Source organism: Ovis canadensis, chromosome 5 (genome assembly GCF_042477335.2).
Source record: "Ovis canadensis isolate MfBH-ARS-UI-01 breed Bighorn chromosome 5, ARS-UI_OviCan_v2, whole genome shotgun sequence".
In the NCBI taxonomy this organism is placed as follows: Eukaryota; Metazoa; Chordata; class Mammalia; order Artiodactyla; family Bovidae; genus Ovis; species Ovis canadensis.
The window spans coordinates 57,585,412-57,601,544 of NC_091249.1; the positions used below are offsets into that span (position 1 = coordinate 57,585,412).

General features: G+C 48.5%; 1 protein-coding gene across 5 annotated transcripts in view; it reads right to left on the bottom strand.

Annotated features, from left to right (window-relative positions):
• The window catches only part of FSTL4 (follistatin like 4), a 739,698-nt gene that overhangs the window by 56,908 nt on the left and 666,657 nt on the right, over window positions 1-16,133 (bottom strand). For all 5 annotated transcript variants that reach the window (XM_069592040.1, XM_069592042.1, XM_069592041.1 and 2 more), the window contains one exon: window positions 1,120-1,286. In XM_069592040.1, the coding sequence (XP_069448141.1) occupies window positions 1,120-1,286 (167 nt within the window). The remainder of the gene's footprint in view (window positions 1-1,119; window positions 1,287-16,133) is intronic.

Genomic DNA, 16,133 nt, shown 5'->3' on the forward strand with positions numbered 1-16,133 from the left:
CCGATTGGTCTCTTTTTGGGGTACACCCTGGCCCTTTGTGCTAGTCCAACTCATGGGGTCGCATGGCCCAGGCCAGTTCTCTCTGCCTCGGCACCTTAACCCCCACCTTACAGCTGCTAGTGTGAACTGACCACTGACTCCACAGGTCTTCCGTCTTGGGGCCAAGTGGCCCATTCTGGGTTGGCCTGTCCTGAGCCAAGGAGACCAGGGCTGCTTGTCTCTGCCTGAAACTTGAATTCCTGTCACTGTAGCTCAAGACCTATAGACCATCCTGGCAGCACCCTTCGTGGGTGACATTACTCCATCGTCTCACGTGAACTCCTGGGAAACCACCACCCCCTCGCCCCCCGCCCCGTGCCAAACCAGGGCCAGTGCATACTCTTCAATCCTTCTATTCCTCAAGGCCCACAGAAGGGAGGCACCACTAACGTTGCTTTTCTAATTGATTAATTCACTGAGGATCCATTTAAGAAACTGTCCAATCATAGCGGCAGAGTGGGGTGATGTTGGGACCCCAGTGCACACTGCCTGGGGCCCTCAGAGCCCAGGAGACCCCCCATTGCTCACATTGGGCTGTGACGACACGGGAACTCTCTTTTTCCTCTCAACTCATCACATCCATACTCCTTGCCCAGCAAACAAGACCTCTGGGCAGGTCCCTCTGGTCTGATCTCGGTTTCTTTTACCTCGCCCCCTGCCCCTGCCTTCCAGTCAAGCATCCCAGAGGTCACCTCTGCCCTCCACAGGGGGTGCCCTCTCCCCAGTGTCCAGCTGTCTGTGCCCTTCCCAGCTTCAGGATCTAGAGACTCCCCCGGGAGAGAGAGAGCATCTCCACCCACAAGCCAGATGCTCTCCCCTTCCCGGGAACCTCTTGCCCCACCTACCAGACCTCCCCCCAGTAGTCACCTTATTCTGGGCCTGGCTGGAAGTTTGCAGACACCATCCACCCATCCTATTCTCTGCACAAGGTGGGACTGATAACTCCAGACACCAGGCTGGATGGCACCAATTGGGGATATGAAAAGAAAGCCCTCTGGCCCTGCAGCTCCCACAAGGCATCTCACACAGCTGGCCTCCCCAGGCGGTGGGGCAGAGCTCAGACAGAGCCTGGTGACTTACATTGATGTCTTCCAAATCCAGGAAGTTTAGGGCCAGCCCGTTGCGCTTCCAGACGATGGGTGGCCGCAGGTCTCCGCGGACGGCGCAGGTCAGCACCGTGCTCAGTCCCACGGTCACTGTGGCCACACTGACCCGCTCCTCGGGGGCGAGGCTGAGCTGCACCACCTCTGCAGGGAAAGGAGATGCTGTCAGCTGCAGGTCCACGTGGGTGAAGTCTCTACTCGAAAGGATGTGGCCAAGGGGATCTACTGCAGGTCAAGGGCCCAGGAACTTCAGGGATCAGAAGCATTATCCACAGTGGGCTGGCTAAATGGACAGATAGACACAATTCCTGGGAGAGGGGCCACGACTTTTATCAAACACTCCAAGGGCTCTGTGAGTCACATCAGGTCCGGAACCATAGTTAGCGCAGGGGAACTTTCAGGGCTGTGGATCTATGAGTGAAGCCAGGGAGGTGGGCTTGCTGGGGCCATGGGGCTGCCCCGCTGAAACTGGGGAGCCAGATGCGCCAGCCCCGCCCTGCACTCACCAGGCCCCATGGAGTCTGGGCCTTGCCAAGTGCAGTCAAGGTCCGCTGGCTGGGCCGACAGATTTCTCGCCCACCTGGGGGCAAATTAAAGGTTGCACTGTCTGTAGTCTGGGGAGAGAACTGGCTGACCTTTGAAGGTTTGCTGCTGCCTAAGGAGCTTGTGAACTTGGATTTGGGTTTCTGTTCAGCGACCATGCACTGCAGCCTTTATTTTTTTTGAAGTGTAATTTGGGCTGCACAAATGACTAATCCTTGCCACTTCACACTTGATAACTGGCATTAAGACTAATTACTTGTCAGGCAAATGGGGAGGGTCTAAATTATCTCCCTTTCAGAATCACAGGCCTTTCAGAATTCTCAGGGTTAATGAAAAAAATCAAACTCAGGCTACTCAAATGCCAAAATGGGATAAGGTTTGGAGTGGGGAGTCGCTAGCTTTGCTGACTGCATGGCCTCCCTACTGCCCTTCCCTCCTATCTTCTTGGGCAGTTTGGAGAGGCAGCGCAGGCAGAGGGAGGCGTGCTGGCTCTGGGGGCCTGGGTTGATTCTGGGATGCCAGCAAAGGGTGCTAGGACCTGGGGGGCCCTGACAGGTGCGGAGCAAGGCCCAGAGTTGGGACCTGAGCTCTGTGACTTAGTGGGACACGTTTGAGCTGTGACCAGGCAGCACACCTAGGCTCACACTCTCTTGCTAGTATGTGTGTGTCAGGAGGAGGGGGGCGGTGGAGAAGGGGAGCAAAATCCATCACAGGTGCCACACGTCGCAGAGCAGGTGCAGTGAGAGCTGGTGCAGTAGAGACCAGTCCAGTCCTGGGCAGCAAAGCCCTTCCCCCAGCTACAAACACTCATGGCCCAGCCCTGGGCCCACAAAGATGAACAAGATATACACTAGGTGCTTAATCAGTGCTCGTTGGATGGCTGAATGAAAAATGAAGGAAACAGAAATACAGAGGGAAGAAAAGGCAACAGGCCAGTGGAGAGGGGACAATCACACAAAGGAAAAATGGGACTCCTGGTGAAGGAGCCACATGAGGAAAAGATAAGCACCGAGTGATTGATGCAGATGCAAACGGCATAATATTTTATAAACACTAAAGTGATGCATTTCAAGCTCCCTCTTAAATCATGTTCAACTTGCTGCCCTCCCACCTCTGAGTCATGAGGCTTATTGCTCAGGGCAGAGAAGGCACTAACCCCCCTGTAGCAGGACCCAGGTTTCAGACATTCAGAGGGGCAGAGACTGGGAGAGGGATTTACTAACATTGTTTAGCTCCGTGCCCAAGTACAGAGGAGACCGTTGTCCCTCCTGAGATGAGCCTCAAGGCTCTATGAAAGTGGGAAGGAGTGTGGAAAGCCCCCTTGTCCCCAGGGGAATAGGGAGGGACACAGCGGGAAGGGCAGAGAACTTGCCTGCTAGTATGCAGGTGAGGGGAACCAAGGAGGCTCGAAGAGGAGGCTGAAACCTCCCTCACCCGGCTGGCGCACCTCCGCACCTAGAGTGACCACACGGACGCGGCAGAGAGCCAGGGTCTGCATTCATCTGCCAGAGCCCCCTTGATCCTGGGTGGTGTGGAGGGGCCCGACGGTTCATGGCTGGGCCATGGTGTGCTCTGTGCCTCTGTACTTGAGGATGGCGTCGGACTCTCAGACCTGAGCCTGACTGTGCCAGAGGAGGCTTGGGAGGCAGAACTGTTGGGAAGCATGGGACTCTGGACTCCACTGGGCTGAGAGTGCCCAGGCCAGGAGCATAGTCGTGCTGATCCCTGCTGAGGGTGCCTGTGGGCAGGGCAACCAGGGGGCCCTGCAGTGGGGACCAGAGGTGGCAGAGGACAGTCAGCCGTATGCCTCCCTCTACACTCAGAAACACAAAGTTGTGTTTTAACAGTTGTAGAAAAATGTCTGGAGGAACCTGTAGCACAGGGCTGAAAACAAACAAGCAAACGAACCCAAGTGGGAAGCCTGTGCACCATCCGCTGCTGGGACGGCTGCTTCCCACATTTTTCCTGAGCGTGCCCCAAGGCATTTGTATGTCTGAAGATGTGCGATTTCACAGGAAAGACTCAGGCAAAATTAGAATGCGTGAATACTGACAAAACCATCATAATTCTGCTCATGTCAGCTACACAAATATTAACCAAACAGCAAATATTTGGATCATTTAAAGTTTAATTAAATGAATGTTTTATTAGATTTAGTTCATGTCAATATTCCCTAGGTCCTTTAAAAATTCTAGAGAGATTTATGGCCAACAAACTGCTCCTCATTGCCAGTGTTTTACCGTTTAACACGTGTTCCATGGCAGGCCCCACTTCCCTGCTAAGTGATCTCCCAGGGTGATTTCCCAGCGAGGGAAACATGAGGCAGCCTCCCAGGTTGGGGCTCGAGTGAACCGGGCAGATGTGGGGCTGTGGCTCTGGACACCTGGCCCCGGGAGCTGCTGGAGAGCCCCAGGTAGCCTTGGGCAGGTCCCTTCCCATCCCTGGTCCCCAGCTGAGTCATGGAAGGCTGAGGTCTGGGAGGGCTCTGGGAGCCTGGCCAATTTTTAGGCTCTGGACTCTGCGTGCATGGTTCTGAGCAGACGTCCCTGTCATCCTCCTTTGTCCTGCCAGTGCCTGATTGCTGCTTCCCCAGCACCATCTGCCTCTGTTCCCTGCCCACTTGCCGTGATGGTACAAATGATGCCTCAAGGGGCAGCACAAACAGATGCCAAGCCCCCAGGGGTTCCCTCCTGATGTTCCCTGAGCCCTCCCTTCCTCTCCATACAGGTCCTCGAGAACCTCCTATGTGGTCACCGCCTCCTCCAACCCCCATTTTGTCCCTGACGTCCCTGAGTGTCCTGGTCACCACTTGGAGGACAAGGTATATCATGGCTCTGCTCAGAAGCTACCAGCAGCTCCCCATCACCCCCAGATTCGTCACACATTGAGAACAGTCCCTGACCTTCCCCATAGTTTCCCAGGTGACTCAATGGTACCTGCTGGCTCCCATCTCACTGTGGTTTGGGGCCTAAGCTTGTGCCTACTTGGCACCTTCTACTTGTCTATTCTGAGACCCTTAGCCCAGTCTCTAGGATGACCTCATGGGATGTTTCTGCGACCCTGCAGTCTTCACATAAGGGGAAACTTAGACAGACATTGGGTGAAGAAGATTGAACGTTGTCCTGGTGAACCTGTCATGACTTTTTCAGGCTTAAGTAACAGAAATTCTCTGAAATGCTCAACACACTTAGGAAAAGAGAAAAGAAAGGGGTTGATCTTCATGCCTGTAATTGGGAAAGCTCAGGGGTGGAGGAGACTGCAAGCATCCAGGGCCCTTGACAACGGCACTCTCTGCATGGCTGCAAGGAGTCCAGGGGTGGCTTCATGCTCACATTGTCCCTGTATGTGGGATCCTGGAGAAAGGGCCCAAATCTTTCCTAAGGGCCCTGCAAAAAAGCATGGACTAAACTCCGATTACTCAGACTCATCTCCTATGTTCTTTCATGAAGAGATGAAACATAGGAGATGAAGTGCTCTGCAGTCACAGGACTGACTGATCCACAGCCCTGGGCCATGTGACCACCTCTGGACCAGGTGCTGGGTGGTTAGAGGTGGGGTCAAATGTCATGCCAAACAGGGTGTACTGGGCAGATCAATACCCTGTGGCCACTGAAGACACACAAAGAGGTCCTCTTTGGTTCCCTCCATCCCTTCACAGCCCCATCTGGAAGCCTAGGCATGGTGAAAGATGATAATGGGAAGATGGGTGGAGCTGTGTTGTGAAGACAATGAGAGTCATCAGAAGGAAATGTGATCTCAGTTATTGCACCTACTCCCAACCTGCTGAGTGGCACTAGCGGGAAAGAAACCATCTGCCAGTGTTGGAGATGTAAGAGAGGCGGATTTGATCTTTGGGTCAGGAAGATCCCTTGGAGGAGGGCATGGCAACCAACTCCAGTATTTCTGCCTGGAGAATCCCATGGACTGCGGAGCCTGGCTAGCTATAGTCCATAGGGTAGCAAAGAGTCAGACATGATTAAAGTGACTTAGCATGCACGCACGACTACATGCCTGCTCACTACAGAGTAATAGTGGAGGGCTTTGTGGTGGTGCTGTGGACCCGCTGAGGGGACCCCACAACCCTCTTACGTTTCCCATTGTGATGGGGACCGGAGGAGGGCCAAGAAGCCTGGGATTTGTGGAGATGGTCCTCATATGTGTTCAGTGAACACACTGACTGAACTACTGTGGGCTGAAGCTCACCACTGCCCGGGCACACCTGTAGATGAGGGGACTCAGATGTGCCTGGACCTGAACTCTGCTCCGGTGGGGTCAAGAGTCATTGGAGAGGGAGGTGGAGAAGCCACACTGCAGCCCTCCAGGGAGCAGCCTGTGGAAGGGCCAGCAAGGGTTCCTTCCAACTCTTGACTGTGGCTTTGCTGCACCCATGGTGCTGACCATCTGTGGTTCCTGGCCACTCTGTGGGAAGTGTCCATAGGTTTCTGGGGCACCGAGCAACAAGACCTGCCTTGTGCCCAGAGTACATTGGGGGCAGTGAAAGAGGGCTGGGCTGGGGGCTCTAGTCAGGTCCGGGGTGAGAAGACCTCTGTAGAAAGAGTCTAGGGTCTCTAGAAAGAGAGGGCTGGACTGGGGAGCTTGCCCAGCACTGTTGGCAGAGGTGCCCACAGAGAGATGATGTCCTTGCTGTAAGAGCCACACTGGCAGGCTGCCAGGTGGTAGGCAATTGGAGGAGGGCAAGGGAGATGGGGGTTCCTCACAGCTTGGGACATCTGTCTCCCTATAGGCTAAGCCTTTGGACATTAGTCAGCTTCCCCTTATTCCTCGTGGGAGGAGGCGGCTCAGGTAGCATTGCCATAACTACCAAAGTCAATGTGGGTTGCTCAGCACAAGAGAGACCTTCCTGCTTCACTTGAGGCAGGAGATAGATGGGGCCCAGGCTGAGCAGCTGGAACCTGTCCCCTGTGGACAGATGCTCCATGATGAAGATGATGGCAGGAGTGAGGAGGAGCTGAGTCCTGCTCGGATGAAAGAGATATCACAGGTTTCTCATTATTGAAGTCAATGAGCTCTCCCAAACTACACATGCACAGAAAGGTTCCTCAGAGGTCAGAGAAGGGAGGGGGCTCCAGACCATAATATGTTTCGTCAATTTCCCAGAAGCCCTTGCCCTGGAATCCATTCTGGCTAAGAGATGTGTATGCACATGGTTGGCAGTGCTGAATCAGACCAAACGTGGACTCAGAGCCAGGCAAAGCAAGATGATTGGCCAGGGGAAACTGGAAGACCTGCCTGGTATAAGTGATTTAAACTACCCCAAAGCCATGATTCTTTCTCTGAGCCCACTAGTGTATATCCACACTTACTTTTTTCCTCCTAATAAATGCTTTACTTGTTTCACTTCTTTCCACCTCTTCATAATCCCTTTCTCCAAAGCAGAACTATTCACTGGCCACTGTCCCTGGTGGTCTAGTGACTAGGATTTGACACTCTAACTGCCTCAGCCTGGCTTCAATCTCTGGTCAGGGAGCTGAGACTCTGCTTCGAGCTGACGCAGGCTGAGACACCCGAGATCACACTCAGCAGGCTGCATGGTGGTGGGGGTCCCCCCAGGGCTGTCTGACCCTCTGGTAACTAGCACAGTGCCTGGCACAAGGCAGGGAGGCTTCAGGTGCAGTCCTGGGAGACACGTCCCTGGCTCTCAAGGCCCTTCAAGCCACAGTGGCAATGCCCTTGGTTTTCCAGACACAGCCCTCACTTCCCTCCCCATACATATGCCCTCGGTGCTCCTTGGAGCTTGGAAAGACGGGGCGGTATGGGGGATTAATGGGCCCACCACGAGCAAGTAAACAAGCACCCTTCCTGGAAGCAGGAGGCCATAAAATTTGAGTCACGGGAGAATTGGGTTTTAGTTCCTATTACAGCTTTCCCTTAATCTCAGGCACTATTTCTCACACTGACTTGAACTCGATGAGACACTCATAAACCCATCAGCACCCTCTCAAGCAGGCTTCTGTTGCTTCACAGCAATAGAAATTAAATTTCTCAAATTCCTGTCAAGTTGGAGTTAGTTTTCTTATGCTAGAAATGCACTAATGGAACACATTCCTACCTGGACATTTGCCATTTTTCAAATGATGCTCTTGGTGGAAAGACTCTGTCCGAAGCTCAGTCTACTGGCTCCCACATCCCTGTGTGGACTGAGCTTGTCTCAGGGCAAACTTGGGCTCGGGGGCTGGCTGGGAACCAGGGAGGCCTGGAGAGAGACCCCAGACCAGGTGCTCAGAGACCTACCAGAGGTGGCCTCTTTTCACACTGTTCACTTCCAACAAGAAATGTGCTTCTCCCGTGCCTTGGGGGAACACCCTTCCCACCAGTGGCCTGGGAGGTGCCAAAGCAGGTGCGGCCCCATGTGACAGTCTCTACTGCTGCTGCTAAGTCACTTCAGTTGTGTTTGACTCTGTGTGACCCCATAGACGGCAGCCCACCAGGCTTCCCTGTCCCTGGGATTCTCCAGGGAAGAACACTGGAGTGGGTTGCCATTTCCTTCTCCAATGCATGAAAGTGAAGAGTGAAAGTGAAGTCGTTCAGTCGTGTCCGACTCTTGGCGACCCCATGGACTGTAGCCTACCAGGCTCCTCCATCCGTGGGATTTTCCAGGCAAGAGCACTGGAGTGGGGTGCCATTGCCTTCTCTGGACAGTCTCTACTAATCTGGTCTCATTCCTGTGACCAGGGCCACGCTGTGAGATGGGGAGTGGGGTAGGAACCAGGGTAGAGTGTGTGTTGCCTAAGGCCATCTGACCAAGTAGGAGGCAGGCAATGTCTAACTGCCTGGACCTGATAGCCCCCCCTGGCAAGTACAGGGCAGGGCTGCTGTGGGGAGGTGATGGGGTTGCTTTGTGACTCCCCTGGCCCCCTCCACCAGAACCTGCCTTTCTGGGCTCCCTTCAAACGTCTACTGAAACTGTACGGGTGGGAGGCTGCGAACATGTGGTCCTTCATCTCAACCTGCATGTTTTGAGCACTGGGGCATGTCCAGCCTGGGCAGGAGGCCTAGACCAGTTTGACTTGCACTCCTTCAGAATTTCCCGTTTCTTTATGTATAATAAGATTCCATTTTTGTGTCACTGTTGGATTCCCTCTGGCATGCTTCATTTGGGGGAGGGTAATAAATTTACTAGTTAATTACCTCCAGATCTGGGGGGTAATTTACTTTCTCAATTGACTTATGTTGTTTGGGGTTTCTTCAAGCATTTTTGCAGTTTAGTTATTAAGTTCTGCTCTCTGATATAAACAGACACCTTTACAAGCTGCATGAAGACAGACCATCTCTCTTTTATTTCTTTTGTATCCCAGCACCTAGCACAGTTCCTAGCACATAAAAGCACTTAATAAGTAATGTTAAGCAAGTAAACAGTTAGGGCAGTGTTCATTCAACAATTATATATTGAGTACTTTCCTAGGTACTAGGATACAGTGGGAATATACCAGAAAGCAGATCATGCCCAGATCCTGCTAACCTGGGACTCCTGGCTAAGCAGGGAGAGAAGTGTCACCTGGAGGGAGAGCACACCCCTGAGCCTGTCCACAGACCCCGGTGCAGAGCCCTGGTTCCTGCAGAGCCTGATCAGCCTCTTTTGGTGGAGCTCCCCATGTGCCCAGTGGTGGGTCCTGCAGGGGTGGATGTGGAAGGCTAACTCATGTCTTGCTCCCAAGGAGCCCAGGTCTGGCATAGCCTTCTCTTTGTTTGCAAGGCAGGGAGTACCCGTGCAGGAGCCAGGTCACCTGGGCATTCTCCGAGCTCAGGGTTGTCTTGCCTCTTCTGGCCGATGAACCCTTTCAAATTTGGGAAAACTAAACCTCAAGGTGACTGCTGTGGGCAGGTGAGGAGAGGCAAGAGCTGAGCTCAGCATCCAAAGACTGTGACGCCACTGTCTCAGGGTGCTCTGGGTGCCATGGGTGTGGCAGGCAGCAGAGGCATCAGTGGAAGAACAGGGTTGGTGCCGAGGTGAAAAGCCCGGAGCCTCCTGGTCAACGGGCTAGGTGGTCCCTCCCTGGTTGGTCTCTGTGCCTGGGGGAGCCTCAGTCAGGCCAGCCAGTCTATGTATTTCCCATTCCCTGATGAGTCTGCTCCCAAAGGGATGGGAGCACCTCTGTTCAACCCAGAGTTGTTTTTTGGTGACTGTAGGGAAAAGACTGTATTATCTTATGCAATTATATACTAGCTACTCAGAATTTGCAAAAATTCATACAGATGTCAGACTGGATCTAGAATCTCTTGGACAAGTTGTTGGTGGAGATGAGCAGGCAACTTTTATCTGACTAGCATGAGGGTGCCACGCTATGTGTTCCCAGATGCTAATTCATTTTCCAGTCCCTGAGCACTCATTAAGACTATTCCCCAGCCCCTCCTGGAGCCAGGATGTAGATATACAACAGGTTCTGACTAAAAGTGTATGAACATGTCTGGCTTCACAAGCACTCATTATGATGGTTAATTTTATGGATCAACCTGACTGGCCCAGGGGGTGCACAGAGAGTTGGTCAAACATTATTCTGGTGTATCTATGAGACTGTTTCTGGATGAGATGAACATCTGAATCAGCGGACTGAGTAAAGCAGATTGCCTTCCTTAGTGTCCATGGGCCTCATCCAGTCAACTGAAGACCTGAATAAGCCAAAAAGTCTGAGTAAGATAAAGAGTTCTTTTCTTGACTGTCTTCAAGAGGGGACACAGGCCTTTTCTCCCCTTCAGAGAGTGCATGCTCAGTTGCTTCAGTCATGTCCAACTCTTTGCAAACCCATGTACTGTAGCCCGCCAGGCTCCTCTGTCCATGGGATTTTTGAGGAAAGAATACTGGAGTGGTTACCATTTCCTCTTCCAGGGGATATTCCCAACCCAAGGATCGAACCTGTCCCCCCTGCATTGCAGACAGATTCTTTACCACTGAGCCACCAGGGAAGCCCTTATTATCTCTTCCTGAGTCTTGAGATTGCTAGTTTTCAGACTGAAACTTATAACATTGGCTCTCCTCGGGCTCGTGCTTACTGACTGCAGATCTTGGGACTTCTCAGCCTCTAAAATCATGTGAGCCAATTCCTTATAATAGATCTCTCTTTCTCCTCCTCCACCCATTCATCCATCTATCCATCCATACATCTATCCATCCTTTTGGTTCTGGTACTCTGGAGAACATGCAGTTATCATCCACGCTCGCTTGTTCCTTCCATGGAGACTGTATGGCCAGGTGTTTTGTGAGAACAAAGAACATAGCCTCCTAGTTGCTGCTGGAGGAGAGCTGCATAACCCTATCAGACCTGATAAAGGTGAGAAGTCAGTCTTTACTGCATTATGCCACTGAGATTTACGGTTTCTATAGCATCTGGTGTTGATTATCTAATATACCATCCCCTACCCCAAGAGGAAGAAATATAAGTTAATTTACTTCCATGGAAGAAATTGTAATGAGATGTGGAAGGGACCTTTGGGAGGGTGAGGCATTTGGGTCAGGAAGCCTCTGCTAATTCTCTGACAAGAGGAGACCTAACTTCTGTTTCAATCCCTAGGGCATCTGTCCAGGGATCTCATTCTCTCATCCCATAGCTGTTTCCACTGCTTTTACTATTACAGTCCAAACTTTGTGCCCAAGGGAGGTGGCATCTAAGGGCAGGATGGGAGAGAATGTGTAAATAAATTACACAATATAATATGCTCTGTGGGTGGAAGGAACAAGATACTGAGAGAGAGAAAAGCAGGGGAACCCTATCAAGACGCAAGTGGAGACATTCAGGATCAAGCTGGTGGAGTAGTAGGACGTGAAGCTCATCTCCTCCCACAAACAGCAAAAATATGTCTACATGAGGAGCGATTCTCACAGAATCTCTACTGTAAGCTGGCAGAAGACCTCAGACTGCGGAAAGGGCAAGAAAACCTTCATGTGACTGGGTGGGAGAAAAGGGAAAAAAGGAATTGGGGTGAGACCTGTGCCCCTGGGAGGGAGCTGTGAAAGAGGAAATGTTCCTGTACCCTGGGAAGCCCCCTCACGGGAGGGGAGATCAGCTGGGACAGAAGGGGAGCTTCAGAGCCTCAGAGGAAAATGCAGCAGCCAGTTCGTGGCAGCCAGAGCAGAGGGAGGAATACACAGAGGGTCAGTGCTGCTGTCCTGCACTCCCCAGCCTGCGATGTGCAACCATGGCCCTAGACAGTCTTCTTGGAGGCTGGAACTAGAGCTTTGGAGATGAAGCAGAGTGAGGACTGGGATAGGCTATGTGGAAACAGTTTAGGGAGGCTGGAATCCTGTGTGACTGCAACTGAGGGTGTGTGAAGAGGAAACCGAGGTTGCCTTAGTGGCCAGTTGCCATTGTTTCGGGGATGCATTAGGGGAGGGGAAGGCCCTGGACTGTAGCCTTTTCCCTTTGCACATGCTCACAGATGGCAGGACACTGCCTGCACAGTCCCCAGGGGTGGTTGTGAGCCACAGCTGTTGCCTGCTGACCATGAGTGGTTGTGAGCTTCTGCCTCTGTCCTTGCAGACTCCAGGAGTGCAGGAGATACCTCTGCTCCCAGCACGACTCTGGGGGCATGCCTGAGCTGCCACTGCCCCTGTGAACCCCAGGACTAGGAACCAGCTGCTGCATTTGCACATCCCCTGTCAAATGGATAATGACCAGCACACATTGAGGAAAGAAGCTACAGGCATCAATACTAAAAACAGGCCTCACACCACATATATTAAACCCATACAAGCTACACATATAAATAGCCCTCTAAGACCAAGTAGATAACTGTTTCTCCTAAACCCACAAAGTAAGAGAAATACAAGTAAAATGAAGACACAGAAGAACTCTCAGTTAAAAGACTAAGAGCATTCCCCTAAAGAACAATGAAACAGATCTCATCAGTCTAACAAACACCAATTTCAAAAAGGAGATAACGAAACTATTAAAGGAATTAAGAAAGGCTAGCAAAAGAACTGCAGAGTATTGTAAAAAGGAACTGGAAACTATAAAGAAGAACCAAGAAAAATTAGAAAATTCATTGGCAGAAACAAAAGCTGAGCTAAAGGCAATGAAGAGCAAAATGAATAGCACAGAAAAACAAATAAGTGACCTGGAAGACAAAATAACAGAAATCACCTAATCAGGACAGCAGACAGAAAGCCAAACAAACAAAAAAAGAAAGCAATACAAGAGGCCTATGAGATAATATAAAGCATGACAATCTATGCATGACAGGGATCCCAAAAGGGGAAGAAAGAGGAAAGGTGATTGAAAATGTTTTTGAAGAAATTATGGCTGAAAACTTTCCAAACCTAAAGAAGGAAACAGATATGAAGGTATAGGAAGTTCAGAGGGTCCCCAAAAAGATAAACCCAAACAGACCCACACTGAGACATATTATAGTAAAAATGGCAAAAGTTAAAGATAAAGAGAGGATTCTAAAGGCAGCAAGAGAAAAAACAAAGAGTTAATTACAAGAGAACCCCTAGAATGATGTCAGCTGATTTCCCTATGGAAATGTTGCAGGTCAGAAGGGAGTGGCAAGATATAGTCAAAGTGCTGAAAGGGAAAAATCTGCAGTCTAGGATACTTTACCCATTTAGAAGAGAAGGAGAGATAAAGAATTTCTCAGACAAGCAAAAACAAAGACTACAGCAACAAAAAATCTATCTAAAAGAAAATATTGAAAGGTCTTCTCTAAATAGAAAAGATGTAAGAATCTATAGAAAGGAGAAAATCACAATTATAAAGAAAATCATTTAAATAAACCAGTACGCATATTAAAAAATTTTTAAAAATTTTTTAAAAAAATAAAAAAAATTAAATTAAAAAAAATTTCTGTGAAAGTGAAGATAACCACAATGAACAGCAAAAGGATGAACATAAAGATGTAAAAGAAAACATCAAAATCATGATATGTAGGGGAGGAGTGTGTGTGTGTGTGTGTGTGTGTGTGTGTGTGTGTATTGCTCGGTCATATCTGACTCTTTGTGATCCCATGGACTGTATCCCAGCAGACTCCTTTGTCAATTCTTGTCCAGGCAAGAATACTGGAATGGGTTGCCATTTCCTTCTCCAGGGGATCTTCCTAACCCAGGGACTGAACCCACATTTTCCGCAGCTCCTGCACTGGTAAGCAGATTCTTTACCACTGCACCCCCTGGGAAGCCTATGCACCTATATAGGAGCACCCAAATACATAAAACAAATATTAACAGACATAAAGAGATAAACTGATGAGAATACAATACCAGACTTTAACACTCCACCCACATCAATAGACAGATCTTCTAGACAGAAAATCAATAAAGCAACAGAGATCCTAAATGATGTTAATGTAATAGAACAGTTAGACATAATTGATATTTTCAGAACATTACATAAAAAAAAAACAACCCAGAATACAAATTCCTTTCAAGTGCACACAGAACATTCTCTAGGATTGCCCATATGCTAGGGCACAAAACAAACCTCAACAAATTTAAGAGTGTTATCTCAAGCATCTTTCTTAACTATAATGACATAAAACTAGAAATCACCCACAGAAAAGGAAAGAAAAAGCAATTACATGGAGATTAAACAACATGCTACTGAAAAACCAGTGTATCAAAGATGAAACCAAAGAAGAAATTAAACAATACCTAAAGCAAATGACAATGAAAACACAACCATACGTTATCTATGGGATTCAGCAAAAGCGGCTTTTAGAGGGAAGTTAATGATGATACAGGCCTTCTTTAAGAAACAAGGAGATGGTATGGGGTGGGAGGTGGGAGGGGGATTCAGGATTGGGAGCTTGGATACACCCGTGGTGGATTCATGTCAATGTATGGCAAAACCAATACAGTATTGTAAAGTAAAATAAAGTAAAACTAAAAATAAAATAAAAAAAAGAAAAATCTGAAATAAACAACCTAACCCACCGTCTAAACGAATTAGAAAAAGAAGAACAAAGAAAACTTTAAACCCACAGAGATGTTATGGGGAGGGAGGTGGGAGGGGGGTGCATGTTTGGGAACACATGTAAGAATTAAAGATTTTAAAATAAAAAAATAAAAAATTAAAAAAAAAAGAATTGATGAAAAAAAAGTAAATAAATCATTAAAAAAAAAAACCTAAAGCCAGCAGAAGGAAGGAGATAATAAAGATCAGATAGGAAATAAAGTAGGGATTAAGGGAGAGGGTGGGATGATGTGGGAGAATGGCATTCTAACATGTATACTATCATGTAAGAATTAAATCGCCAGTCTGTCTGACGCAGGATACAGCATGCTTGGGGCTGGTGCATGGGGATGACCCAGAGAGATGTTATGGGGAGGGAGGTGGGAGGGGGGTTCATGTTTGGGAATGCATGTAAGAATTAAAGATTTTAAAATTTAAAAAATAAAAAACTTAAAAAAAATAAATAAAAACTCAATTTGTCTGAAAAAAATATAAAATTAATAAAAACCAAGAGCTTTTAAAGCTTTTTAAAAAGGATAAATAAGATGGACAAATCTCTGGCCAGGTTCACCAAGAAGAAAAGAAAGGGATCCAAATAAACAAAATAAGAAATGAAAAAGGAGGCATAACAACTGATATTATAGAAATACAAAAAATAATTAGGGAATACTATGAACAATTAATTCTATGCCAGCAAATTTGACAACCTAGAAGAAATGGACAAGGTTCTAGAAACATATAGCCCACCAAAACTGAATAAGAAGAAACATAATTTGAACAGACCAATCACTGGAAGAGAAATAGAATCTGCAATTAAAAAGCTCCCTACAGATAAAAGTCCAGGACCTGATAGCTTCACTGGCAAATTCTACCAGACATACAAAGAAGAACTTATAGTGATCCTTTTCAAGCTCTTACAAAAAACTGAAGGGAAGGAACACTCCCAAAGACATTCTATGAAGCCACTCCCACCCTGATACCAAAACCAGCTGAAGACACCACCAAAAGAGACACCACCAGGACTTCCCTGGTAGCTCGGCTGGTAAAGAATCTGCCTGCAATGCGGGAGACCTGGGTTTGATCCCTGGTCTGGGAAGATCCCCCGGAGAAGGGAATGGCTACCCACTCCAGTATTCTGGCCTGGAGAATCCCATGGACTGTATAGTCCATGGGTTGCAAAGAGTTGGACACGACTGAGCGACTTTCACTTTCATTTCATCTTCATTGAATATAGATGCAAAAATTCTCAATAAAATATTAGCAAACCAAATTCAACAAGACATAAAATGATCATACACCATGATCAAATGGGATTCATCCCAGGTTCACAAGGATGGTTTAACATACACAAATCAATCAATGTGATACACCACATAGAAAAAGAAAAAAACCGCATGATCATCTCAACAGATGCAGAAAAAACATTTGACAAAATTCAACATTCAGTTAATGATAAAAATTCTTACAAAATGGCTACAGAGGGAACATATCTCAATATAATAAAACTATTTATGATAAACCCGTAGCCAATATAATACCCAATGGT